Source organism: Pungitius pungitius, chromosome 2 (genome assembly GCF_949316345.1).
Source record: "Pungitius pungitius chromosome 2, fPunPun2.1, whole genome shotgun sequence".
NCBI lineage: Eukaryota > Metazoa > Chordata > Actinopteri > Perciformes > Gasterosteidae > Pungitius > Pungitius pungitius.
Window position 1 is genome coordinate 28,795,187 of NC_084901.1, and position 27,612 is coordinate 28,822,798.

General features: G+C 42.6%; 1 protein-coding gene across 1 annotated transcript in view; it reads left to right on the forward strand.

The window, feature by feature from the left end:
• Positions 1-27,165, forward strand: part of aff2 (AF4/FMR2 family, member 2) — a 126,998-nt gene extending 99,833 nt beyond the window's left edge. Inside the window, exons 18-26 of the mRNA XM_037460095.2 lie at positions 7,993-8,239; positions 9,959-10,092; positions 14,055-14,118; positions 14,695-14,831; positions 16,829-16,900; positions 17,781-17,874; positions 19,094-19,146; positions 21,184-21,401; positions 21,985-27,165. Of these exons, the coding sequence (XP_037315992.2) occupies positions 7,993-8,239; positions 9,959-10,092; positions 14,055-14,118; positions 14,695-14,831; positions 16,829-16,900; positions 17,781-17,874; positions 19,094-19,146; positions 21,184-21,401; positions 21,985-22,106 (1,141 nt within the window). The 3' untranslated portion in view covers positions 22,107-27,165. The remainder of the gene's footprint in view (positions 1-7,992; positions 8,240-9,958; positions 10,093-14,054; positions 14,119-14,694; positions 14,832-16,828; positions 16,901-17,780; positions 17,875-19,093; positions 19,147-21,183; positions 21,402-21,984) is intronic.
• The last annotated feature ends 447 nt before the right edge of the window (positions 27,166-27,612 follow it).

Genomic DNA, 27,612 nt, shown 5'->3' on the forward strand with positions numbered 1-27,612 from the left:
TATGAAGACCATCCTGGTTTAACAGGACATTACCAGTACACATACACCGACATGACCAGACCTTTCGTTATGAGGACCATCCTGGTTTAACAGGACATTACCAGTACACATACACCGACCAGACCCTTGGTTATGAGGACCATCCTGGTTTAACAGGACATTACCAGTACACATACATCAACATGACCAGACCCTTGGTTATGAGGACCATCCTGGGGATGGATGGCTATATACAAATACGTGTGTTTATCAGGGCCCCTCCCCACCACAAAATTAGACGGCTTTTATGTGAAAATACATTTATTGTAATGTATACCATTATCAAACATTAAATATTGGCAATATATATATATATCTGCTTAAGTATTGCGTCAAAAGACACAGTAACAAGTGCAGTAAACTATACTGCTTCAAAAGACGCAGTCACAATTGCAGTACATTTTACTGAAAATGGAACTGTACATTTTTCTCAAAAGTTGTACTGTAACAGGTGCTTTAAAGAGGTTTCTTGGACATATTCTCTCAAACTAAATTTCCCTTTGTGGACATGCGTCCCCTGTTCCTTACAAAGTCTCTAGCACTGCTCTCACTCCATTTTTTGGCCAAGTGTCCCTTCAAAATGTGGGCCTTGGAGTGTTTCATCACCGCAGACACTTCCATTTTTCTCTATGACTTATTTACATATCTTCATCTACATATAACACATTTTCCTCGTTCATATTATTATAAAGACAATTATACATAGGTAAGATTGTCATGTATATCGGCATTTTGAAAAAACAGCAGAGAAAATGCGTTTTGGAAATACATTAGTTGGACAAAGCTTTATGTTGCGATTTTTGTGTGAAGCCGGAGCTGTTCATAAAAATGGCAAGACATGTGGAAAGATTCAGCCCAACCAAAACATTAGATTTTACCACACTGGCTCTAACTTATCATTAAGAGGCAAAAATTGTGGTGAACAATGTGGCTTTTTCATTCTTCTATTTCAAATTTTCCTAAACACTACAGTAAATGCATTTACGAAGAGTTTTTTTTGGTGTCCGCTTAAGTAGAAACCGTATCGCTGTAGTGCTACATTCAACAGTTACTTGGTATTTTTTTTTTGCAAACCCTCAAAAAATAATAAAATAAATTAAATCTGATTAAATGTTGTGCGGCAGGGCCGATACTGCACTTTTGTAACTGCGACCCTGAGGGACAAGTAGTAAGGGATGAGTCCTACCTTTGGAGCTGGTGACCTCACCTCTGGTTTCCAGGTGAATTGTCTTTCCTAGAGAAAATAAGTAAAGCTTTATTAACCTGTACAGATGTATTTAACCTGAATTTACAGCAGAGTAGTAATCGGGTGAACGAGTAGTAGCGGTAACCAAAAGGAACAACAGCGCTGCATGTTGTTTACGAATTGATATAAATAAATAAAAACACCTCGGTCAGAAGTGAGGGAACCGTCAAGCATTCCACACATTCTCTGTCATTACCTTACTTGATGACTCACACTGATCAATCGCGATCGAACCTATTGGGCACCCCTGATTTACAGAATATAGAATAAACAAGGTATCTGAACTGGAGCCTGTATTTCACTGTATATACTTCTATTCGAATCCTATTTCACTAAATATACTATATACACACACACATATACTCTGTATATAATTGTATTATGTGCATTTTTTCTTTATTTAATATGTTCTTCTCTCTTTTCGTGTTTTGCATATTTCATTCCATAGGGAATACTTTTATATTATGTTTACTATGTAACCTTACCTACGGTTACACACAAATTTCCCCTCAGGAGTTCTCAGGTGACCAGATTTAGCTTATTGATTGGTCCATTTAACTGGCAATTGATTGCCTGGTTTCAGACTTTAAGAAGAGCAGCGTGATAAAGTCAGATTGTGTTAATAAGAGTAACAAAAGGGAGCTACAGTGTATGGTCCAGAGTCCAATCTTATATGCTGTACTACTAATGGATACTATAAGACGACATATTCATTACATACCTCTTAATCCAAGGACAGGATGAGACTTTTCACCATCTCCATCATCGTCATTGTCGTCTGGATCTTCCTCTCCAATCGTTTCCGGTTCCAATTCATCTAAAGAAAAGCATGTTTGATGAGCACACTCACCCCATCCCATGACCTTGAACATACTAAAAGCACACTGCAATGAGAAAAATTTAAAGGTAGTATACATTTATCTTAGTTTTAAACGTTAAATCACTTTGTACTGTAGATGGTAACAAATATGAAGGTAACTCCAGGAAAGGCATGTGAGTGTTTGTGAAATGGTGATGGTTTAGCTCAAATTTCAATTAAGCAAAAAAGAAAACGTGTGTTTATGTGAAACTGATACTGACATTTACATGTCCAACCAAGCCATTTTAGACTTGATACTGGTCCTGAGCAGTCTTGACAACAATACAAAGCCAAGATAGATGCACTTGTGAATTCATGGTGGCACTGAGGATCCACAAATGTAAATATAGTAAGACAAGGAATGAAGAAAAACAGAAAAGTGCAGTAGCTATAATACAATTAATAGCCATGAGAACCAATAGCCACTGAGCAATCCCCGGAAGTAGGCCGATATGTCAGGTAGGCCTTCCCCCACCCTACTCCACAAAAACCAGTACGCAATTTACAAAGATAAACTCACCATTTCTTTTTCTCCCAAGGCTGGAACCACTTGCTTGGGCTCAGGATTGGACAGTTCTTTGCAGGGTGCCTGAGAATGTACAGAGAAGATGCACACTGTTGTCATATAACTTCTGTAGCGGTTTGGGGAAGACTCGTTTCATGTCTGAGGTTTTGCAGTTATGAAGTTCTGTACATCGTCGCGTTTACAACTGTCCTTTGCGCTTGGCGTCGCTCAAGGCGGCGTTCCGCCCCAATGCGCACAGAGACCCTTAACCGTTGTCACAACAAACTGAGAAAAACCCCCGCACCCCTGAAAAAGTGTGGATTTCTTTCCCCTACATACAACTGGGTGACAGCCGTGCCGTCACCGACCCGTCAGCCGTACCACTAGGCCACATGTGTCAAACTCAAGGCCCGCTGGGCCACATCCGGCCTGTGAATGAATTATCTTTGGCCCGCATGATCAAATCTATTTACTATTGGAGCTGGCCCCCCGATATAGGCACGCATCACCATAATACTACAAATCCCACAATGCACTCTGTGTGTTGTTGCGCATTCGCAGTCCTGCGAAAGTGCGCCTCACAGTCTGTATTACATACCACTTGTGTCAACTTTCACCTATCCCAAGACCAACTGACAACTTTTTACTCGGTTAATTCTGTGGTTTTTCCCGTAAAATGAAAATACGAAGCGTAGCCGCTAAACCGGAAGTACGTAGATTTTTGCAGTAAGAATCGACGCAACCGTCTGTAATGACAGCGGTTACCAGGGTAACAAGAGGAGAAAAGTTCATTAACGGATATAAATAAATAATCCTGGTCTGACGGGATGTGTTAGCAGCAGTAGTTGACTACACTCGCTGCTCTTGGCTCTGATATTTATTGTTCACAGATTGTTTTGCTTCAGTGAGCAGAGCAGAGACAGTTTAAGGAGACGCAGCGTAAACGTGTTCGCATCTCCACCAGCATGTGACAGAATACGTGTATTTAAACAATAGATTTAATCATATTGAACTGTCGATGTTATTTGTCTAGGTTACATATGTTGAACTCGCGCCCGTCCAGTGCAGTGCGTACGTCCCACCGTCAGCGAACCGTCGGTCGGCCCGCAAGCTCCCCCTGTCAGCCGTTCGCACATCGTCAGTGGCCCGCGTTCGGTCGAAGTCGGCAGTATCTTGCCAGAACCTGAAATGAGTTTGACACCCCTGCACTAGGCGGTCAGCGCCACCCCCCCACTCCCGGTCAGCCGTACCGTTAACCATCTGCTCGACCACCCCCTCCCCCCTTGAAGTTGTAAACCTAGGGGAAACACTAAGCTAATATAAAACCAACTTGTCCTCACAGAGCAGGTGTCCTCACAGAGCAGGTGTATGCTGTGCTCATCGTCTGACACAAAAGTGCCACTACTGATGAAAACACGATGGAAAATGATTAGTCAGGTTTGACAATTTACCTGCTGTCCTCACAAGACACCTTGACAAGACAGAACTTTCCTTTGACGACTATTCTAAAAACATGTCATTAGTAGGAAGTAGGCCAATATGTCCCCCCACCCTAATCCACAAAAACCAGTACGCAACTTACAAAGATAAACTTACCATTTCTTTTTCTGCCAAGACTGGAACCACTTGCTTGGGCTCAGGATTGGACAGTTCTTTGCAAGGTGCCTGAGAATGTACAGAGAAGATGCACTGTTGTCATATAACTTCTGTAGCGGTTTGAGGAAGACTTGTTTCATGTCTGAGGTTTTGCAGTTATGACGTTTTTTAACATTTTAACCGTCGATCACAATAACAAACTGAGAAAAATCCCCCCACCCCTTGAAAAAGTGTGGAATAAAAACAAGTTCCCCCACAGGGCGACTTCGCTAAAACACGTGTGCGCATATGTCCGTATACGAGTATTCTAAAAACATGTAATCAGCTTCTGTTTAACTTTATACTTCTCCACACTTGAGGTCAATGTCAGACAGTCATGTCCTACAGTATTCTCCCAATGAGCCACATGTAACGTCTTGTGTGTGAAAGAAGAATACTTTCTAACTCATATGATTGACAAAATGCAGCTGGTTGACGCAAAATGTGCCCAAACCCATCTTTTGCTCTTAGAGCAGCTAAATACAAAAGCTAAAATCACTGCACTTCAGTTTTACTGGGACTTCAAGGACTGGTTAACTTCTAAAAACACATATTGGGGAATAAAAGGGAACATAAACTCACCATTGAGGGCCATGGCCAACAATAATCCCCATAGTTGTACGTTATCTCCTCGTCTGGAAATATCTCTTTCACAGCAAACAGGCACAAGTGTGGCCTTCCTCTGACAGTATTTTCTTTTACTCTGCAGTTGGGGTTTATGTGGTCATCATTTGCCAGTCGTCCAGTGTTCCATCCTCTTTCGAAGAGTCTATGCTGAAAGACAAATAGCCCAGATAAAAATTACATTTTGTGGGATTAAATATTTTCTTGTAGAAAAGATTTATCTCTGCCCAAAATGATGTGGTCCACGGCATCCTGTTCAGGAGTCTCTCCTCCTTCTCTCCATCATGTTTGCTGCAGTAGTTTTCAGAAAACATAGACTATTAAGTAATAAACAAATCAGTATATATAGATAGTGAGAATAGCTATGACAATTACATTAAGTTGGATAATTGCTAAGGTCACAGAATATAGTGCATTGATGAAGGAGCAGCAGGATGCCCAAAACTTATATATCCATAAGAGATGGATTTTATAGGTCAATTGGTCTTAATGTTACCCCTTTAAAATTACTTCTGCACAGATCACGCGCTATTCATAAATGGATCACTTGTTTGTCCTCAGTCTTACATTAAAGTAACAGTACTGCATCCTGCTGTACAAACCAGAGAAAATTAGCTTGTGAAAATGAAATATTATTTAACTGGAAGTACTAACTTCTGATAATGAAGTTCTAAATATACACAGATGCAAGGAGTTCCAGTAGATCACCATTAGAAGCAGTAGCCTTTAAGGTGCTTAACATTAATATATTTCCATATTAAACAGATTCATACAACTTACACCTTCTGAGTTTCTCTCTTTCACCAAACTAAGCCTAGCTAAGTTAACTTTAATAAATCAAAAACACTTTTTTGCCTTCTGCCTTGGTTTTTCTAATACACTCCAGCAATCACTACGGTCTGGTAGAAATAAAACCTTCATTTAACATAGTAAAATGTGAGAATTAGCCCACTCAACATGCAGATCTTCAAGGGTCTGAGCAGCAGCCCCAGCTCGGGTGGGGGTAGGTTGCGGGGGGTGTGCTCAGGCGGGGCTGATTTAGCGACCCTCGCTCTTCAGAGGCAAACGTTTAATTATCAAAAATAAAACGCCATTTGAGTTAAATTTAAATCTGTTAAATCAAGCACCTTAAAGCTTGATAGCAACTAACGTTAGCTAACGTTAGCTACGTTAGCTAACGTTAGCACAACTGGACCCGGATCCACGGCTCGTTACAACATAGACAAGTTAGTTAGACATAGCAACCGAAATACCTACAGCTTTCACTGTAGACACGGTTTATTTAATGCATCGTTAAAATATTCACTTACCAGTTTAGTTAAATTGAGTTGATAGAGGTGACTCTGCCCTCATGCGGAGTAGTGACGATCGCCGCCATTGTTTCTTCATTGTGAGTTGAGAACTTGGCCGAGGGCTCAACAGCCAATCACTGATCAGAATCACCCTGATTGACGTCAAGTAGAGCCAATCACTGATCAGAGTCTGCCTGATTGACGTCAAGTAGAGCCAATCATTGATCAGAGTCTGCCCTAGGCAGTAGCCAATCGACTGACGATACACTGATACACTCCGCAGTAGAAAAAAAAAAAGTAGTGTCGGATATAACACACTGTGAGCACACACTGTCATACACTAGAAATCGGGTAAAACCGAGTTATGGAGACATGCCGAGAAAAAGCGGGAGGTGGTCATTTACGGCTTGATAAGCGCGGCTGCAGTGCTTGACTTGTGAGGACATGGCCTTTGTCCTCACACATCCGGTATGTCCTCATAGAGTAAGTGTGTAAACAGGTGAAATGTCCTCATAATCCGGAAATACCAACACACCCATAACTCACACTTTCACAGACACACACACACACACATACACACGCACTGCAGCAACTAATTAGTCTTTGTCTCCCTGGTTTTGTATATTATCACTAATGTCGGGGCCCGGGGCGTTGTTCTGCTTGCTCAGCAACTTCTCCCGCCGCATCAAACCCCCAGAGTTTCCAGGCGAAGGAAAAACATAAAAATATTATCTGTTGTGCTGCAAATAATGTGAGTCACAAGAGCAACAATAAGGCGGCTGAGGGAATTATCGTCGATGCTCGAGCAGAAAGGGAAAGATTCACAGCATTTTCAGAGGGATAAAATCACTCAGCGACTGCAAATGAGGTCTCAACAAGATGGGTAACTGAGAAGAAGGGCTTTGCATGCTGGAGGTTTGAGTCTGTTGAGGAAATAATGTGATGGCAAAGAGAACCGAAGTCAAAAAGTCCCTGAATGCTGCCTCGTGCGTCGGGGTTTATGACTCGGTCGGTCAAAACAGCCGAAGAAGAGCTACAGAAGAACACGGTTAGTTGTGATCAGCCTTCTCTCAGAGCCTCTGACACCCAAAAAACGTCTCTGCGGGAATTCAGCAAAAAAGGAAACACAGAGAGCCACTTCTGATTGATTTTTGGCTTCGGTATTGTGTTCTATTGTTTGTCATCGTGTGTTAAATACAAAATACTCAAACAGGGGAGTGCTTGCTCTCAACATCCACTTAAATATATGAAGTGCATGTGCAAGTGCAAGTTTTTTTCCCACAAAAAATAAAGTCAGTTTCCAAGATTGACAGCAGGTTAAAATCAGTTTGCAGCACATCTACTTATATTCTGTGTCAATTCATAATCTCATTAAAATATCAATAATAAACTAAACTCACCCATAATAAACAATACATTAATCTGTGTCTCATGATGAGGGACTCGGATGTTCCAGTGGCTTTGCTGTTAATGTCTTTTTGATATATTGTAGTTTGACGATATTTTTGGATTCATGGTTCGCCATTTGTCAGTTATAGTTTGTTGTTTGTGTTTGAGACAAAGAACATAAAACACGGGGGAACCTTTTTACTGCCTCTCGCCTCTCGCGTCACTGAGCAATGGCAGCGTGGACGTTTTAGCAATAGTCACAATGAAGCCAACTAATTCCACCAGATATCCGAAAGGAGATAATATAAATAAATCAAAACGTGTACTGCTTTGTCTTTTTGTGCCTGTGTGCGTGTGTGTGTGTGTGTGTGTGTGTGTGTGTGTGTGTGTGTGTGTTTGGCAGCTCGCTAATCAGGAAGCAGTCTCGGCGGCGTGAAGACAAGCTGCTGCCGCCCCTCCTGTCGCCGCTCTCCGACGATCCACCTCATAAACGGACCTACGACAGCAGTTCCTCTCTCGGCCTGGAGGGCGTCCCCTCGGGGACCTTGCTCTGCTCCACCTCCTCCTGCACTTCCACTTCCTCTTCCTCTTCCTCGCACAAACACAGGAGAGGGGAAGGCAAGGCGTCGTCACACTCGAGGAACGCCAGTGTAAGTGCTACTTGTTGTATATTTCCGCACAAACTGGGTCCATCAAAAATGATTACACCAAGTTTCTCATTTCCCAGTTTGTTCATCCTTGATTCCTTTCCTCGCCTCCTCTCCATCGCATCTTTGTTCCGCCTGCTGGAGAAGCGAGCTGCGGCAGCGGGGAGATGACGGAAGGAGATTGGAGAGGAGGCAAAAGGCATTTAACAAATGAGACAACTTTGCCTTGGAGCCGCCAACACAAAATACTAAATGATGAGTGTCACATCTGCATCAGATTCATGATGTCTGTCAGATGAGCATAACGTGTGCATTTAATCACAGACAAACACATGAAATACAGCCATTCAGTGCTGAATAACAGGGCATGTTCTTATTGATAGAATCATTTGATGTCATCTGCTGTTCGTACTCGTAAACGTGTCAGGATTATAGCAGATGAGTTGCATGTAGCTCACGTTCAATGAGCACGGTTACAGCACTTTGGATGCTCTACACAAATAGTGTTTGACGGTGCATTTGATCCAACTGATCTTGAAACTATAAATGAATAATACAGAAGGAAAACTGAAAAAAAAGCCCCCTGGAAAGGATAGACTGGTGTATTGCTTCTCCTCTCTCCCTAACCCTACACTTAGTGACGGAACACTGAGAATTATTTTCAGGTCAAAAGAAGGAGGAGGATCTAGGAGACAGGGGGGGGGGGGGGGGGGTCGGAATCGAGATCTGAGAAGAGTCCTATGATGACGTGATAGTAGCCTGGTGGCATTTACCATGTCGCAGAATTGAGTTGCTTCCCCTGACACTGTAAAAAACCTGTTAATGACATGGAATGAATGTGCAGCGTGACGAACATCTCCACCGCTTCTTCAGCAGCCGAAGAACCTCACACAGGCCGCTGTGGTTCGCTGGTGGAGGAAGTTTTCCCATCTTTTACTTGGCTATAAGCAGCAATACTACAGGGTACAATTGTTATAGGGACAACCCGATCCATTCCAAGTTTACGAGTATACATGAAGTACTGAAAGGGACAGTAATCATTAAGCAGAATTGCCCGATTCAGGATCATATACATTTTATTTGTTGGTTATCATTAGTGATGCAGTGATGTGTGTATTGCTTAAATGTTGTGGCTGCTACAGATGGCACTAATTTGGATTTTGATTACTATTATCATAATTCAAAAAGCAATAAGTAGGTTTGTCACTAAAAGGTAGTGGAGTAGAAGGATAAAGTTGCATAAAATGGAATTGTACCTCAATATGATACATAACAAATTGGATTTCCTTTTGTACAGTAGAAGGTAATGCATGAAAAACAGCAGGATAGATTCAAAAAGCATTAAACTACTCAATCTAAATTTTATATTTACAAAATGTCAGTACATTGAAACATATTGCACTGGATTTACATTTCAAGTTTCAGAAGAGCTTAAACTGCAAAATGTTAAATGTGTCAGGGATTTGCAAATGAAATAATCCAGCATAATGTTCTGTGGTATCTACTTGTGGCACACACACAACAGTTTATTCAGTTCAACCACGGCTCTCACGCTGATTTTGTTTGCATCCTTTCATCCCTTCTTTCCAACCGTGACCATGAACTCACCAGGCCAAGTGACTCCATCACTTAACGAGAAGCCTTCGATAACGCTGAAGTTGGATGGAAGCTGCACCCTGTAATGCCATCATAACCATGGGTTTAATGCCTTCCCTTCTTCAGGAAGTCAACACCCACGGTGAGAAGCCCAGCGGAGACGGTTACCATGCCAACGGACAGCCGGTCTCCGAGGTGTGGCCGGAACCACTGATGGACCCTGGAGAACCTCGCAGGCCCCGACTGACATTTAGCAACACGTATGTGGGAATGCTGTTCACACCATACAAGGCCGAATGTACAGAAGAATCGCCCCTTTTGCCCCTGTTGCTGCTCTTCCTGCCGTTGAAGTCTGTCAGCGACATTGTTTATGAACCTGTGTTTACTATTATCATGGTTATTCCTAAGAGCTTGCCTTCTGCACGTATCTCCCTTGATGTTTGTAGTAGTCTCTCCATTTCCAGGAAAATGCAGGTGTCTCCTCTTTGCAGCAGGTCTTGGATAATATATATATGTATATATATATACAGTATATACATATATATCCATATATATATATATACCGGAAATTCCGGACTATAAGCCACTACTTTTTTCCCACGCTTTGAACCCTGCGGCTTATACAACGGTGCTGCTAATGTATAATTTTTTACGGGCTGACGTGCTAGAGTAAGACAGACAGGTGCAAGTTACGTGCAGCCAACAGAGAGGCTGTAAACTTGCCATTAATTAATCAATGGTGAGACGTTGCAGACAGCAATGTGAAGAACTCCGGCACAGACGACTCTGCGTCAGCAGTTGTTTTTCAACCGCGTTGACAACTGCGGCTTATTGACCGGTGCGGCTAATATTCAGGTGTGCTCTAGAGTTAACGGTATATATTATGTGTCTTGATTAAATTCTCTCTCAGATAGCTAAATGAGGTTAAATCACACAGCGCAGTTTGTCTCCATCGTATTTTCGAATGGAGGCCAATCGGTTTAAATTTGACTGAGGGATTATATTATGGGGTCTGATCAGTCTCAATAATTGCAAATGCACACAGAAAGACTCAAAAAATGCAAAAAGAAAGATTCACAAATATATTGTATTTACAAACGCGAACTACTAGACGCCATTGTTTGCTGACCTCTAACCCGCTTCACCTCCGCAAATTGCACAACTGTAACGCAGGCAGCCTCGTGGGGGGGCAAGTAATTGACAAGAACCACTTTGTTTGAACCAGTTCGACAGCATCCAATTCAATTGAAGGAGAAATAACTGTAACAGAATAAAACTATCCCGAAGAAGGAGTTTGTCCTACACAATGGAAGGAATTGTTGGTCAAACACAAGCCCGACATCAACAGTCTATTAGACATATTGTGCCATAAAGAGATGGGAGGGGATGCGTAAGGTGCACCAAATTACGTATTTTGCGATATGTACCGAAACCGCCTGTGGAAACGCACCTCCGTTTTTTGCGGCCCCCACCAAATTGACCAGACCACCCTCCTCCCCCCCAAGTTGTCTGGCCCGCTTGTAATCAGAGTGGCCAGTATGTGGCCCCTTAGCTAAAATTAGTTTGACAACCCTGTTTTAGAGAATTAGAAACAACAAGGAAAAGGGTTTTCCCTTAGTGTGAAATTATAATGTCATGTGATTCATGCGTGTGCTTGAGGATCATTATCATTGGCAGCACATGAGGAACGGCCATTACCAATACAATTAATAACACTATGTTTAACCAAATCATGCACCGTTCTTAGCGCTAGCACGGTTCAGGTGAAGTCAGAACAACCTACACCCTGACATTATATGAATAATTGACTAACACACAACCCAAAAAGATAGATTAAAGATTACTCGAAGATAATTAGACCTAAGAGCCTGACGCAGAGAGAACCCCACCAGTGACAGCTTCATGATGCGCCCACAAGGAGCAAGAGATTAGCGATACGTGTCATTTTACCCCACACTTTACAAGTCACACTGACACCAGTCAGTTCGCTCACTGATTGCTCAACATGACAAACTGTAACCCTCCCTTGTCGCCATGATACACACTTTGGGATGGGTAGCCGAGTCTACTTAGATATAAGGCATATTGACACATGTCATGTCACCCCCCCCCCCACCGGTTCCTATACGGCCGGTACCTAACGGACTGAAACCTTACGCAGATTTCGCTGCTTCCTTTTGGTGCCTGAGCCGATTGAAATAGTTTATGTACAAGCTAACAGTAGTCTAGCTTGTGTAGCTACAGTAGCTAGCTAGCCATGTACCTATGTGTGTGTTTCCCCTGGGTTTTACAACTCCAGGTGGGGGGCAGGCGGGCAAACGGTCCCACCAACCGGGGCAGTAGAGTTGATGTATTAGTCGGGCAAACTGTTTAGCCGACCGTGAGGAGGGGGGGGTTATTGGTTCGGCAAACGGGGTAGTCACTGTGGTGCTCTCTGCCCTGCTGCTGCAAGTGGCACACGGACATATTCACGACATATTAATGTCAGTGTGGAACTGCCGTGTGTGAAAAAATGACAAAAAACTCTTTTTGATTTAGATTTTTTTTTTCAGGGGGAGGGGGGGGATAAACATTAGGCTGAGAAAGGAATCAACAGAAAGCGAGCCTGAGCAGGGAACAAATAAACGCCTTCACAGTGGACATAGGTACGCACTGGTCATGGGACAAGACGAACTGGCACAGGACACAGGGAGACGCAGACAATACATACACACAGGGTAAGGGCACAGGTGGAATCAATGAGGGGCAGGGCAGACAATCGGACCAGCACACAGGGGGAAGGAGCAAGTTGCCTGAATCACGAGACAACCTGATTAGCACCGCTTCTTGGACACGACAGTATATATGTTATGTTATTGAACAAGCCACTTAACCCAAATAATGAAGTGAGCCTGGAGGCATCTCTTTCCAGCTGCCTCCAGGCTGTTGTGCACGAGCTGAGCGCCTGTTGTTGAAGTCACTGACAAGCACATGTTGGTTTTGTGTCATTTAGAGGGAAAATGTGTGCATCTTAGCAGTTAGAGTCATACGTTGCTAAAAGTGCCAAATATATATTTTTTAAATAGCTAAACTTGTGTCTATGTGCTGTTTGGAAGAAAACTTTGCCAAGGTAGTTTGCTAAGTTGCTAAATCCAGGAACAAATTTGCTAAGTTGGCCTCACTGCAGGAGATCATTTCGTTTTGTCAATTCATTTACGCAGCAAAGCGTTATCTAAACACACAAATAATGAATTCTGTCAAACAAAACCGATGCTCTTCTGTGTTAGTACAGTCAATTAATGAAGAATGCTGTTCAATATATGTTACATGTCTTTAGTTCCTGCACAAATCTGAGCATAAATCTAAAATGAAATTATTAATATTGCAAATTCCAATTAATTAATATATATATATATATATATATATGTATTGGCTCTTACAGAGGGGAAACACTGTAAGAAGACTGTAAAATGATAATATATTGTTCATAGTTTGAAGTTAAAAAACTGTAGTTTGTATGAAGCTAAAATGTGTAGTTTGAAGCCATGTGTTTTGTGTATCTATATATGAACTATACTTTAATTGTCAATTGTCCTTTCTTTAAAAAAAAGCTGTATTCTTTTTAAAGTATCGGTTTAGCCTGATTGGTTTGCCTGGGTCATGTGACCAACTGCAGGCACCTGAAGGTTTTAGAAATGTGAATAGTTTAATTTTAATAATCTTCTTTGCAAAAAACACTGTTGGATGTGTTGATTCATTGTTTTTCAATTTTTGTAAAATACCATTTTCAAAGAAATTCCACTTTGTGTCCTTTCTGGACTTGGCATGGGTACTGTGTTATATGCACTAAAGGCACAGTGGGACACGACTAGTGTTGCTGCTCGGTGTTCAGAGGGTTAACACCACTCAGGGAGGATAGACATCATCATGCTGCATATTGTTAGGTGCTTTTAAATATTTGCAACAACCTTACCCGTGGTCCAGTTGTGTTAGAACGAGAGAAAAGATGATACATCATTTTATTTATTTGTCCCAGAAGGGTTCCTGCATTATTCATGCAACAACATGTTATGTTGTTAGTCTAAGCCTGAGGTGTATAAACCCAAGTAGGCTCCTGTATACAACTCACAGAAAGCTACTTGTAGCCAGTGATTATGTAAATCCCCCTGCAGGATTTTATTTATTTATTTGTTGTCACATGCTATATATTTTTTTTTATTTTTTTTTTCTATGCTGTTTCTAGAGTCCACTGTGCTGACTACTACATGCAGGAGGCCAAGAGACTGAAGCACAAGGCAGACGCTTTGGTAAGATGTTGTCTCCCACATCTCTATGTGCACTCACTCAAAGACACAGGTTACACACACACACACACACACACACACACATTTACAACTCTGTCCTTCATCAGATAGAGTAGCGACGGACAAACAGACGGCAAGAATATGATTTGATGACACCAAATGTTACCACCGCGAGTCTAGACTGTAAACTGTGCATGTGTGTGTCTGTCGTTGATCGTGTGTGTGTGTGTGTGTTCAGTGAGTCCAAAGAATGGAAATGTACTTTACATCAAGTGCTGCACTGTATAATGTGTGTCATTTATTGCACCATTTGTCTCCAGGGGAACATTGGACTCAAGGACTGACACTATCTGCAAGATTGTACAATATCAAAAGAATGATATATATTATATAAAAAAAATGGGGGGGGGGGGGTTCTGCAGAGAGTTTGTGCGCCACAATGCTTCTCAGCTGTTGCTCATCCTGTCTTTGGTCTTTCCTCTCGCCCTCTCTCTGCTCTGCTCCTTTTCTTTTAAACACTTTCACGCGTCTCGGCCCCTTTCTCTGCCCCTCACTCGTCTGCCTCCCTGTCATCCGTAGATGGATAAATTTGGTAAAGCGGTGAACTACGCAGACGGCGCCCTCTCCTTCATAGAGTGTGGGAATGCTATGGAGCGAGATCCACTGGAGGCCAAGTCCCCGTACACCATGTACTCTGAGACCGTGGAGCTCATCAGGTGAAGTGATACATGATATCTATGCTACCTTACGACATGTAAGATCTATTGCAGGGGGATTTACATTTGGGGTACTGAGTGAAAATGAACACACTTCTGAGCTGTACTCAAATAGGTCATCCACATGAATCGTGTTGATCCAAAGAGTTCTTATTGGTGGGGGGGGGGGTGGAGTCAACTGGCCGGCCAGCGTTTCTGAGATTGGAGGGAGACAAGGTGTCAATCAGCGTTAAGATCTCTGCAGCGTCTTCATTTTCACCTCCACCCTTTCACTCCAAGCGACAAATCTAGTGACTTCCCCTGGTGCCATTGGCGCCTTTTCTGGTGTCTGATGTGAACGCTTGTGTCGTTCTGCATTTACTGTCCTCAGCGAGTCCGTCTCACAGGAGCCTCGCGGCTCGCGAAGCAGTCCCAGCTGCACTATTATGATTATGCAAATGAGGCGATGACGCCCCCGTTGTCACCTTTTTCACCCCTCGTGAGTCTGCAGGTCTGCAAGGTGTGTGCTTGATGGACAAACCCAGCTTTGCCAATTGATCGACGAGCATTTCTTTGAGGAACTGATGACAACATCAACACAACATGGAAGTACCTGTAGTAGCTTTGATTAAAGGAAATGATGTCAGGCTGATGTGCTATTACTCGTAGTTCAAAAAGATGAAACCTGGAGCACTGGTCCATGTACTCCATGTACAAACTGAAGAGCCTTTCTATTTTCACCTGCTGATTTGGACACGGCAGTCAGGATCGATCTCTCGCTCTGTTGGTAAATGGGAAATCGAGCCTGCAGAGTGTTCGCACCGTCCACAGTGCAAGGATTTTGTGAACGTGAGAAATGGATTTGAACTAGATCAGCAAGAACCTCTGAGCAAGACACGAGAGCACTGGACATACTCAAAGCCCTCAAAATGCATTGCTCCTCTCTAGACTGTGCCGGGGGGGGACTGCGAGGTTTGTTTACATAAGTACAAATGATAGCGAGTGAAGTCTTAACTTATGTAAAATGAAGACAAAAAAATGGGACCAGAAGTTTTCCCTCATTTGCTTCTACCCAGATATGTAGCCATCGTATGATGTAGCTCATTGGTTCCTTCACAAAGACCTGCATAGTTGAGTATCTTCTCCCCGTGTGTACTGCCACAGCACATTTCCCCATGATTACACCTCTCTTATCAGCCCGACCTCACCAACCTAATGTACATTTTGTGAGCACCAATAATATTCCGTGGTTCACCTCTCTGCCCGGTCAGAAAATGACTAATCCGAATTTGAGTCTCGGAATGAAAACAAAAGCCTAATTAGCACAAAGCCAGTGCTCTATTCAGAAATGTCAGGACTCTCCAGCATTGTGTTTTATTGGTTTGAATCTTTGTTGTCTGAAGCCCCACAGACCTGCGGAGCTGCTAATGAGCCCCGTTTAACAAGCGTTGCGTTTGAGGACCTCTGCAGGTTTTTGCAGGTCACAAAGCGCCACTTTTACGAGAGCAAAGTGAGAATAACAAGCGACGGCCTCCTTTGAAGGCTGACGCCAGGGTGCTGGAGTGCGGGAGACTCTTTCCCCTGAAGGACTCAGGTTCAAGCCCCGCTTGTCGGCACTCATTCATCCTTGCTCAAGTGTCCTTGAGCGAGACGCCGAGTCGCCACCAGCTGACCTGTGACTCTGGCCTTTGACCCCCCCGGAGGAGGACAAGAATCTCCCCACGGAGATCCGTCAAGTATAAAGATGACAGAGCTCTCACCTGATTCACCTGTCGCTGCTGCAGCATCTATGAAATACCTAAATCAGGAACTCAGGGGCTAAATTCATCCATCTACTAAGCGCACCTGAGCAGGGTGGAAATGGAAGAAATGAATCGCTGACTGCCATGTTACATTACATCCTTGTGTTATGATGTTAACCCCGGATCACTAATTAATGAGCATGCATGCGTTGAAAGGGGAAGTGTGTGTATAGCAGAGATGTGAGCAGGTGAGTGATGAGCGTCTCCTCTCTGCAGGTACGCCATGAGGTTGAAGAACTTCACCAGCCATTCAGCCACCGTCGCTGAGAAGAAGCTAGCTGTGCTGTGGTAGGACCATTCTCTTTCTGTGTGTGTGTGTGTGTGTGTGTGTGTGTGTGTGTGTGTGTGTGTGTGTGTGTGTGTGTGTGTGTGTGTGTGTGTGTGTGTGTGTGTGTGTGTGTGTGTGTGTGTGTGTGTGTGTGTGCAGTGAGTGCAGGGTCATACCTAGGGTTTAAGAAATACTGACTTCATGAATCATGACTTCAGGAACACCAAGTGACTTGTCTCTTAATGTCTTAAAGACCTTTTTTGTTTTTAATCATTTTGTTTGTAATTATGATAATTTGTTTGGTGGATTTGCAGGATGTTGGCCAAGTGGTTGCAATGTTATTTTGTAAAATACTAATACTAAAATTCTAATACTGCACATAGTACACGGTGGTCAAAATGATGCCATACGCTGCATGACAATATGTCTTTGTCCACATTGTGCAGAAATGAAAACTCCCAAAAAAATCCAAAAATCAGCTGCTCTGTAGAGCTGCTTCCACTCAGCAGAGGCTGTCTGCACCCAGCAGACGAAAACTGTAGTTACACTAAAGAGTTAGCAACAAAGTCAGTGGAAAAAAGAAAAACAATATGCATATTTATATATGTATAGCATTTTTCATAACATATTATAATACTGTTACTCTTTTAACCTTTGTGTGCCGCTTGTGCAAATGACTGAATTCACAATGAAGAGCACTTTGACTTGATCCTATATTAGTATTATCCATTCCTCACATTCTGTGCATCACTCTAGTTCCTCCAAATCCGGGCGGACTTGTGTGACGTGTTTGAAGTCCATTTCTGTGTGGATGACATGAAAATAATAGTGAGGATGGAGCTTTAAAGCAAATTTGCACAGAGGACTCATCTGCCTTCTTTAATGGTTTTGTTTCCATAGTAACCGCTGTCTGTCTCTGCTGTATCTGAGGATGTTCCATTTGAAGAAAGACCATGCTGTCAAGTACTCCCGATCGCTCATGGAGTACTTCAAGGTATCGCACACACACACACACACACCCACACACACACACACACTTGGACATGGACTTCATTTCCCCTCTTTGTCATTTCCTCCCTCTGCGGTTGAAAAACATATAAAGCCAATTACAATCCTTCAAATGCATTTCATATTCATTTTCATGGAGCCTGTGCTTTCATTTTGCTTGACATTATTAAAATCCATTCTTTGTCTTTGATATTAATGTATTAATTAGCTCCATCAATCCTCACAGTGGATTGTTTGGGTTTAATGTGCTTGTTTTGATTAATTACATTTTGTTAAATTAATTACTGAGGATGTCATTATAACAGTGAACCATTTGCATTGATGGGATTGGATTCCTGGGAAGGAGCTGACTGGGGGTTTAGTTGCGCGTCTATGTGTGTGTATGTGTGTGTGTGTGCGCGCACTCAGGCTGCGTAAATACAGTATGCAGTATACAAATAAAAGAAAAAAAACTAAGAGTAGCCGAGCGCTTCATTTCAAAAGACAAACGGCACCCATACTGTAAAATGTACCATTAATGTGGATTTTAACATTACGTACTGTTCATGCAATTTGTAGATCATAAGGGTTTGGCTGATATTATGAATAATGAATAATATGAATAATTAAGTTGATGGGTTTGTTATAGCACTGATTAAATGAAGGGATTACAGTGTATACTTATGGAAATGGACAGCGATACATATTAACCACTCTGTATTTCAACTTACTCAGTTTAAAAAAAAGTATGCAGCCTTTTGGATAACTCTCCCACCATTAGGGCAGTGCAATCAATGTGTGCCCACCTTGTTACACCAATACATCAATGAATGAATAAATAGAGAAAGACTTCTGGCATCTGTGAAGTCTGCTTGTTTTATTGCTCCAAGCTACAGGCTTATTTGTCTGTTGAATATGAAGCTACAGCCAGCCAACTGTCTGGCTTAGTATGAAGACTATAAAAGAGGATGGGTTGTGCTAAAAGGTCACCTGGGTAAAACCCAAACTGTGATGGTGTTACCTTCAGATGGAGCCGGCCCAGCTGCTTCCAGCTTTTGTGCTAAGCTAAGCTTTTTGTTGTCATTTCAGCTTCACGTTCGCCAGACAGAATTTGTAAATTGTAACTTGTGATACATGTTATAATTTCTCCTTCTTCCACCTCCAGGCTCTCTCTGTTAGAAATAATAAACCACACGTATTAATGAGTTTGTCTTTCTGTGACCCAGAATTCAGCCAAGAGTTCCCACCAAGAACCCTCTCCCTGGAGGATCAATGGGAAGTGAGTACACAGACACACAAACACACACGCGCATATACACACAGTCTCCCTCCACTTCAGTCACACAGATAATTGAGAATTTATAATGCACCGGAGCTCTGCTTCAAAATACCATGGCGCCCCTGACAGCCGCTTGCTCAAACAAACCCCTCAGGAAGCAAATAAAGGGATTGATTTGTTGTAGATGTGAGGAGGAGAAGACTGGAGGCCGGCGAGAAGGAGACATGGAGGGAGCGATGATGGATGGAGGAGGAGAGGGGTGAAGGAGCCGTGCATCTGAAGCTAATGAGTTTGGACAGCTCTGATGTTGCACAACAGCAGGGCTGGAGCTCCGAGTGCATGTGTGTGTGTGTGTGTGTGCGTGCGTGCGCGTGTGTGTGAGAGAGTGGGAATTAGGCACAAGGCGTTCGTTGGGTCAGCGCGGGTCAAGGCCACATCACAGACATTACATCACTGTCAGAGCCACACAGCAGTTTGTACTAGCAGGACTGATGTTACTAAGCATAGAATATCACAAACGCCACACACACATTTAATACTCATCAATGCCCTTTGGACTGAAAACCATCACTGCTGGGTTGCATTTGATGCATTTTGCAAAAGCCAAAACAACAGTGTGTTTAATTTCCACCATAATTAATGGGCAGCAGTTGAAATGATAAATATTAGGCAACATTACTGTTGTTATTACTCTACTATTCATAGAATTTGAGTCCAGTGGTTGCTGCGTAGCGCTCTATCACATATCTGGGGTTTAGGTGTCGGGTCATTAAGCCATGAATGGTTCCAGGTGGTGAATTAACGCATCTTATTGCAGGTCAGGCGGTCCAATTGCCCCTCATTATGGGTCGGACGCTTGCAAGCATTAAAAGGCCCCGACCCGCGCTGTTGATTGATATGTTGGCAAACGTCGGTGGACCAGTAGAACAATGTACCACTAAGTGCTTTACTTCACTCCGCAGCCACTCAACCAACACTTAAGAGGATTAAGAACCGCTGGTCCACATTAATAGTGACGCCCACCTTAAGTGAGCCCGGCCTGAGGTTTGAGGGCGCGCCCGGGGATCACATGACTAGATGCAACGTGAGAGCCCTCACAGTACGAGAGCCGAATCTGCCGTCCCTCTCCGCTAGGCGAGGCAGCGTTTTAGTGCCGTTCTGGTCGGTTCAGCTACTTTACTCACTTGTGAGAGCCAGCTTCATCTTTTTTTCCCCTCGCAAGAAAATAAATGGAGGAAGGCGCATTTGATTAAAGAATTTATTCTTATTTTACGATTCTCTGTGCAAATCTTTTTTCCACACGCCATAAAAGCACACCGCAGATTTTATATTTTGACATTGGCTCGGGACCCTAAACAGAGTTTGCTGGGAATTCATTGACTCAAGAGATTTGTTAATTTGTGACCAAATTAGGAATTGGACATGCGTAGGGTGTGGAACTGTAAGTTTATATTAAACTCCTATTCCTCAGGTGGCCGAAAAGATATCTTATGTGTAAATAAGCAACTATTTAGAAACACGTTGGTCCCAATGACTTAATAAGGCGATTACATCTCCGTCTTGTGCTCCACTGCCTCCAAGTGGCCAAAGAAAATCAATAAATGCTGCTGTAATGGGACATTTTTTGGATAAGCTTGTTGCTTTCTCTTACAAGTATAACGCTTGCTATCCCAATGGCTCCTCCTGCCTTTTTGTTCAGATGAATTCTTTGCTGTGGTTTTTTCCCCGTCCGCCTCTCATCTCTCACGCACAGCCACTGAAAAAATAATGCCTTTCTTCTTCTGTGCTGTCGACATCAGTCAAGCTGCTTTTAGCAGTCTTATCTTTAGAAAACAGAAAACTAATAAAGACGGTAGTCAGCAGATGCCTCCTTGACGCCAGTAGGTGTGTTTTGGACGTGATGTGACTGCTGCTCTGGTCTTGCCCGCGTTCCCCTTTGTTTGGCATCGACAGGTCCATTCAAAAGCCCTCGCAGTAAACAGAAGCTGCCCATTGAACGCTCCGGGTCTTCCTCACTGCCTCTCTGTGTTTCTGCAGGGTCAACGGGACCCCGTCGCCCCTCTCGCTCAGCCCCTCCCCAGCCGGCAGTGGAGGGGCGGGCGGAGGCTCCGGAGGGCCCCCGGGCTCGTCAGGAAGCGTGGCCATTCCTCAGCGGATTCACCACATGGCTGCCAGTCACGTCAACATCACCAACAACATCCTGCGTAGCTACGAGCACTGGGAGACGGCCGACAGGCTGGCCACCGGCAGCCAAGGTAGGACCCCCCACGAGCCCCAGCGGCTCACAGTGACAGCGTGATTCATCATTCACAACTAGCAACTAGTCATTTAAAACTGTAAGGAAACGCCGACATGAGCACAGCGCCGTCAGAGCTCTGGATACATATGGCTTGAGTTTCGGGGCGGCATAGGAACACATTCTCTCACCAAACCAAGCATGACATGGTGTCTCTCCTTTTAGATACATGTATATATTTGCACAGGTGTATATACATATATGATGCAGCGACTACTTACCTGCAAACCACACACTCTTGTACTTTCATAAAGTATTTCCTCCTGACCAGGACCTTTTTAGGGGGAGTAAAATGCCCCCAGGACTTCATTTAGATCCTAGGTCCCAGGAGAAAGGGACTTGTGTTCCACTGCAGAGCTCATTTTACACTCAAAAGTTGTTTATCATGGTAAACCCGGCTTCCAACTACATCAAAATGTGGATGCCCACAGTACAGTCAGATAGAAGCAGCACCACCTTGCTACCGTCATATGTTTCATTTCAGCACGAGCAGCAGCAGATAGACCCTCAGTAACCCCCCCCCCCCCCACACTTTCCCCTAGAGTTCTTCCTGGAGCTGGACTCGGTGATGGAGCCGCTGGGTCAGCAGAGCAGCATGACGGAGCTGGTGAGATACATCAGGCAGGGACTGCACTGGCTCCGCTTAGAGGCTCACCTGCTGTAGAGACTGGACCCCGGCCAATATGCAGGGGGAAAAAAAACAGAAATAGAGAGAAAGACATTTGCCTGGGAGCTAGAACTGGGATAACAAGTGAGATGAGACTCATAACAATGCCTCGGTTCCCACTGGGATCCTTCAAATGACCCCACGCCACCCGCTGTAACGTAACGGCATAGACTGGATGGATAAATTAGGATGGAATTCACCTACAATTAGGTCTAAAGAGTAATCTACTTTGGGAATGTCCACTGTGAATTACACAACACCAAGTAGCACATTCAATATTTGGCTGATACTGCTTTCGGAACAACTTCGGTGCAGCATCTTCAATCCCTCCAGGGACAGCAAATGTTGCCCTGAATAGAAATAAGGAAAGGTATTTTTACAAAGACGGGATAATTTTCAAAAAGGAATGTGAGCGGCTGACGGGATTAAGGAGCCTGAAGGCAGGAGCTCAGCGAAGGCTCATCTGCTGCCGCGGCGGCCTCCAAATGTGTCTGTGATTGGGACGAGAGCGAAAGCCTCGGGCGGGTATCGATCCACGTGGAGTCCTATCCGTGAGATGAGCAGCACGCTAGTAGAGGAAAGAGGCTCCGCTTTGACCAGGAGAGCTGAATTGATGGAGGCTGAAGTTGGTCTTCTGCTTCACCTACCTCTGGGGCGTGTACCTCCAGTAATTTAAAAACAGTAACCAGTCACAAGCCTTTTTTATAGCTTCTATCATGGCTTGAATTTACTACGATGTAGCCAGTTAATAATAACAAAAAAAGTATAGAGAAATATGATTACTCAAACTGTTATGTAAATCGCTTAAAACTGTGTCATAGATTTAAAATTAAATGATTAGCTCCCTCATCTTAATAGAGAACTTAATAATGAATTTGACATTAATGTCAGCTTTTCATTCTGAGGATTTCAAGTAAATCTGAGCCTTTGGCTCGTCTCACCACGTCCTGCTGCCATCGAGCAGCTCACATCTGGATCGGTAGTCTGTCTAAGTACTTAAGATGCACAGCCTCTCAGTGCAATCTCACCAAAGTAACCCCAACATTAAGCTAGCGAGGCCAAGGATTACAACATCTGGTTTACAAGTTTACAGCTCACCGGTCCTACAAATGGAGCCTGGCTCCATCAGAAAAGGCACTTGTCTGCTTCTTCTCTCACTGGTTATGGGCTTTTTGTGAAACTCCTCACAGTTCTATTTCCCACAGTAACCCACCCACTGAGGTGTCAAACCGCTACAACGGGAAGAAACTACAAGACTCACTGCGATGTGGCTCCTGATTGGGGTAAACAGGGTGAAGATCTCACCTGCGCTGTTCTGCCCTGATATCAGAAGAAGTCGGTACAATTTTGTGCATCTCTTAATGAGGTCAGATCACCTGCCGGGTGTCTTGTAGTCGCTTCCCAAACATGTGTTGTGTCGTGTCGTTAGTATGCATTAGTGTAAAGCTGATTGTCATGTCTAGCAATCATTACCTGACCGAACAATACAGATGTTTGTGTTCCATATTGTACAGACTTTGACTCCTGGAAACAGTGTTTTGTGAATGATTTCATGTTAATGAATGAGGAAGTGAAACAAGAATATATATATACACACATATGTATGTATGTATGTATGTACATGCGTGTTTGTGTGTGTGTGTGTGTATGTGCGTGCGTGTCTAAGAGAGACTGATACAGTCTGTGAGTGTGTGAGGCCATGGCTGCATTTACACAGTGTCAAACATAATCATATTTTTAACCCTTTGTGGCACTTTAAAAAACAAAAAGGATTGGCTGCTTGTCTTCTCCTATTTTCTCCTATAGTGCCATAAAGTTTTAAAATCTGGATTTGTGTCTATGGTCTCTACGAATCCAGCACATCAAGCATGAGTTTGTTTTAAGTTTTGGATCCTTTGACCATCGCTGAATGTGTATGGAAGACAATGTGGATGTGAAAAGTAATTTTCACTTTTACAAAAAAAAACTGAAACTCAAGTGCCTCTATTTGTGTCCGTGGGAATTGCTCTATTTATTTAAGAACAAAGAATTAATCTAAATGATTTTTCCATACCATATTGGTATAAATATGAGATTGTTTTTCGTAAAATCAAAATGTTTCCACGTGCTTTTTACTGGCGTTAATGATATGACACCAGGGTTTGGCTTTAAGAATAATGTGTTATTTAAAGTGTCAAATTTGCATTTGTTGCTGAGGGATTTGTTTCTGGATGATTTGAACCACTATGGGTTTGTCTAAAATGCCTGAAAAACCACCGCATGCAATAAATGATAGCTTCAGACCCAGAACTAATCGTGTCCACTTTGAAAAAGGAGAAAAGTGTATATCAATGTATTTCTTGTTGCATAGTTATTTACAGTGTGAATGTTCTACATCACCTGAAAATGCAGAGCTGCTTTAAATGCACAATGCTAAAGATAATACGCTAAGGATGGAGGTAGCAACGAACATCAAGGACAACATGTCACTCAACGGGGAGAGTTTGACATTTTAAGGGAGTACTCTTCTCGCACTCTTGTGTCTGTTCGCTAATTATGAGGCTAATGCCGGCTGGTTAGCTTAGCTTAGCTTAGCTTAGCTTAAAGCCGGAAGGTGCAACACTGAACATGGCGATAGCAACACGGGGGAAAGAACGAACACTGACCCGAACACCCGGTTTGTGTTGGCTGAAGATGTAGTTAGCAAGGACACATCATTAATATTGATACGTCTTTGTTGTATTTATTATCGTTATTGTCATCTAATGACTTCCCCTCTGTCCAAACTGTCCCTACGGGCTGAGTCGCTAACGCTAGCTGAAGCATCAGACAAGGACAGCCAGTAGCTCAAAAGCAATGCATAACAATGTGTTGTGTTAATTAATGGGCATTTGAATTGCTAGTTTCATTACTTTTGCACAAAGCCCAGCTACCAGTTTCCCATGTCCAGTCTTTGCGATAAGCTAAGCTTGCTGACTCTGTGTTCATATTTAACACACAAACGTGAGTGTAGCGAGGGAGCAAATGTCTTCCCAAAAATGTAAAACTACTCCTTTAAAACGAACTCCATGTTCTTAATCTGAAAGCCTGCAAGTGTTTAGTGATGAGCATATTTGGATAACAGTACAAACTGTTTTATCCAAAAGTCCTTCAGCTTCAACGTTGATTTTGTATTATTTTAGGTCATGAAACCAAATTAGCAGCGTTCCAATGAGCCTACGAACTTGTCCAACAGCTAACAACCCCCCCCAGACCGTCTCTGTTGGACCTCAGTCAGTCCAAGTCAATGGATGATCCACAGTGTTAATCAGTCCAATTCAATGATGTTTGATGTTGTTTTGTTTAATGGTGAAAACAGTGATGTTACTGTACGGTTATTGTTCATTTTGCACTATGGTCTTTCTTTTCAGTAACATGCAGCGGTACAATATACTTATTAAATAATATGCTATAAAATGTCATGAACATTGCATTGGTGATATTATGGGAAACCCAATTTTCATCCCACTACGCTCCACGTCACATGGTGGCTGTGGTCAGTACAGGAACAACAGTTCTGTTGACTATATGCAATGTGAGTATGTCGGTATATTCTGAGACATTGTGGGGACCCACTGCCTCAGCATGGCCTTTTATTCTGCTGACATCTTATTAAATATCTCATTAGCACATGTAACATTATCACAGTTGTCATCTTGTTTATCAAAAGCAGCAGTGACGGAAACATCACTGTTGGTGTGATTACAATTGGGGGCTAAACAGACTCATTTCTCTTTTGACACCAGATGGTTACAAGCCGATAATACGCTGATAATCTCTCCAGTGGTGATGAGTGTCTCAATATTTGTTTGCGTTTCAGAAAATCACAGATACCCTCTGATTGCTTAAGAAATTGCCAAAACTGCCTCATACAGTAAATCAACTCGCAGTATTTATAAGGATGATTATCTTCTCAAATTCCTGTAATCTACCAGAGAGCTGCTGTTTTCTTATTCCTTTTTTTTTCTTTTCAATTGACTGTCCACCGTTATTCGGTTTCAAAATGGTCACGCGTGTATTTGGAAAGAGATTATTCTCTATTCACACAAACAAATAATTGCATAATATTTGTTAGGGATGGAGACATTAACAAAATGTTAATGTAATCAATTCTAGAAAGTAACTGCTAACATGTTACTTAATTTTTTCTTTAGTCATAAACATCATTGGTCTCTTGGCGAATGAGTTTTACAACCAGATTACTATACCTGTATGTATTTATTTATTAAGCAGTTCAATACATAAACAGAAATAGTTAGACGAGATAATAGATGCAGCTCTAATTCCGTATCAACCAAGGAACTGGAGGCGGTTAAACTAGCTTAGCATGAATACTGGAAACAGGAAAACAGTTCACTTAAACCTCAAGTAAAAAAGAAAAACTACCTGTGCTCTGTCATCTGAACTCCACATTTCATCCAGAATAATCTCTTTATGTGCAAAATGTAGCTGTTCTGAAACAACTCACTTCTCCCCCCATCAGGGGTTGTTGGGTTCTGATTTTTACGAAACAAATCCAGCCTTAATCATAAACGTCTATTTATTAAGTCCACCAGAAGACGGTATTCTTGGGTATGACCCGCTTTACTTATTTCGAGTATACAATATGATTCAAATTCATGTGGCATTTATTGATGCTAAAATGCTACATGGCAAGTGTTGGGCATCCCAATATAGTTAAATCAGCGTATTTGAAGTCGGGTCATTGGTGTTTTTTGACGGACAGCAACGCGGTGCCTCCGACAGCCTGGACATTCTGTGGTTCTGATGTGCATCACAGACTAAACGCAACGCTGAAAACATTTTTCAAAATTACACAAGAACACAACTGTCCAACATGGATTGCATTGTATTTTTAAATGTGTTGCACAACTTCGGCTATTTTTCTGTTTCTATCAGTGCTATCTTTTGGCCTTTTATATGGTTCTTATTTTTTTTTTATAAAAAAAAATTGTTCTATGTGATGATCAGAAGTTGTGATGCAGTTCCATTGTTTTTAAATATTTAATGTCTCTAAAATATGGATTAAAATCTGTTGAACCAGTGGTTGTGCTGCTCTCATTGTCTCATTCATTAAACATTACTGGGCTGCATGGCTTTCATGATTGGACTGAAGAAGCTTGAGGGCATTGAGGGCGTTACAAGAAAACAACCTTCCCTTTGTATTGCATTGTGAAGTTCTGTATTCAGATAACAGGACAAAGCAGAAATACCTAGCCAAGTTATTTCAAACAATTTTACAAGCAAGCTTACAGTAAAATCACGTTTTTTTAGTGAATAAAATCATATAATAGTCATATAATAAATAAGAGCCCTGCCTCTGAGTGGCCTTGATGCATTAAGAGCCAAGCTAGTCTTCTTATTATCGCTAATGGACTCTTATTTTTACATCATAGCAACTATTAGCGCACTTCGCCATGCATGACTAATTCATTGAATAAAGGCGCACATTAGAATTCAAGAGGGAAGGAGGCTGTGTGTCCTG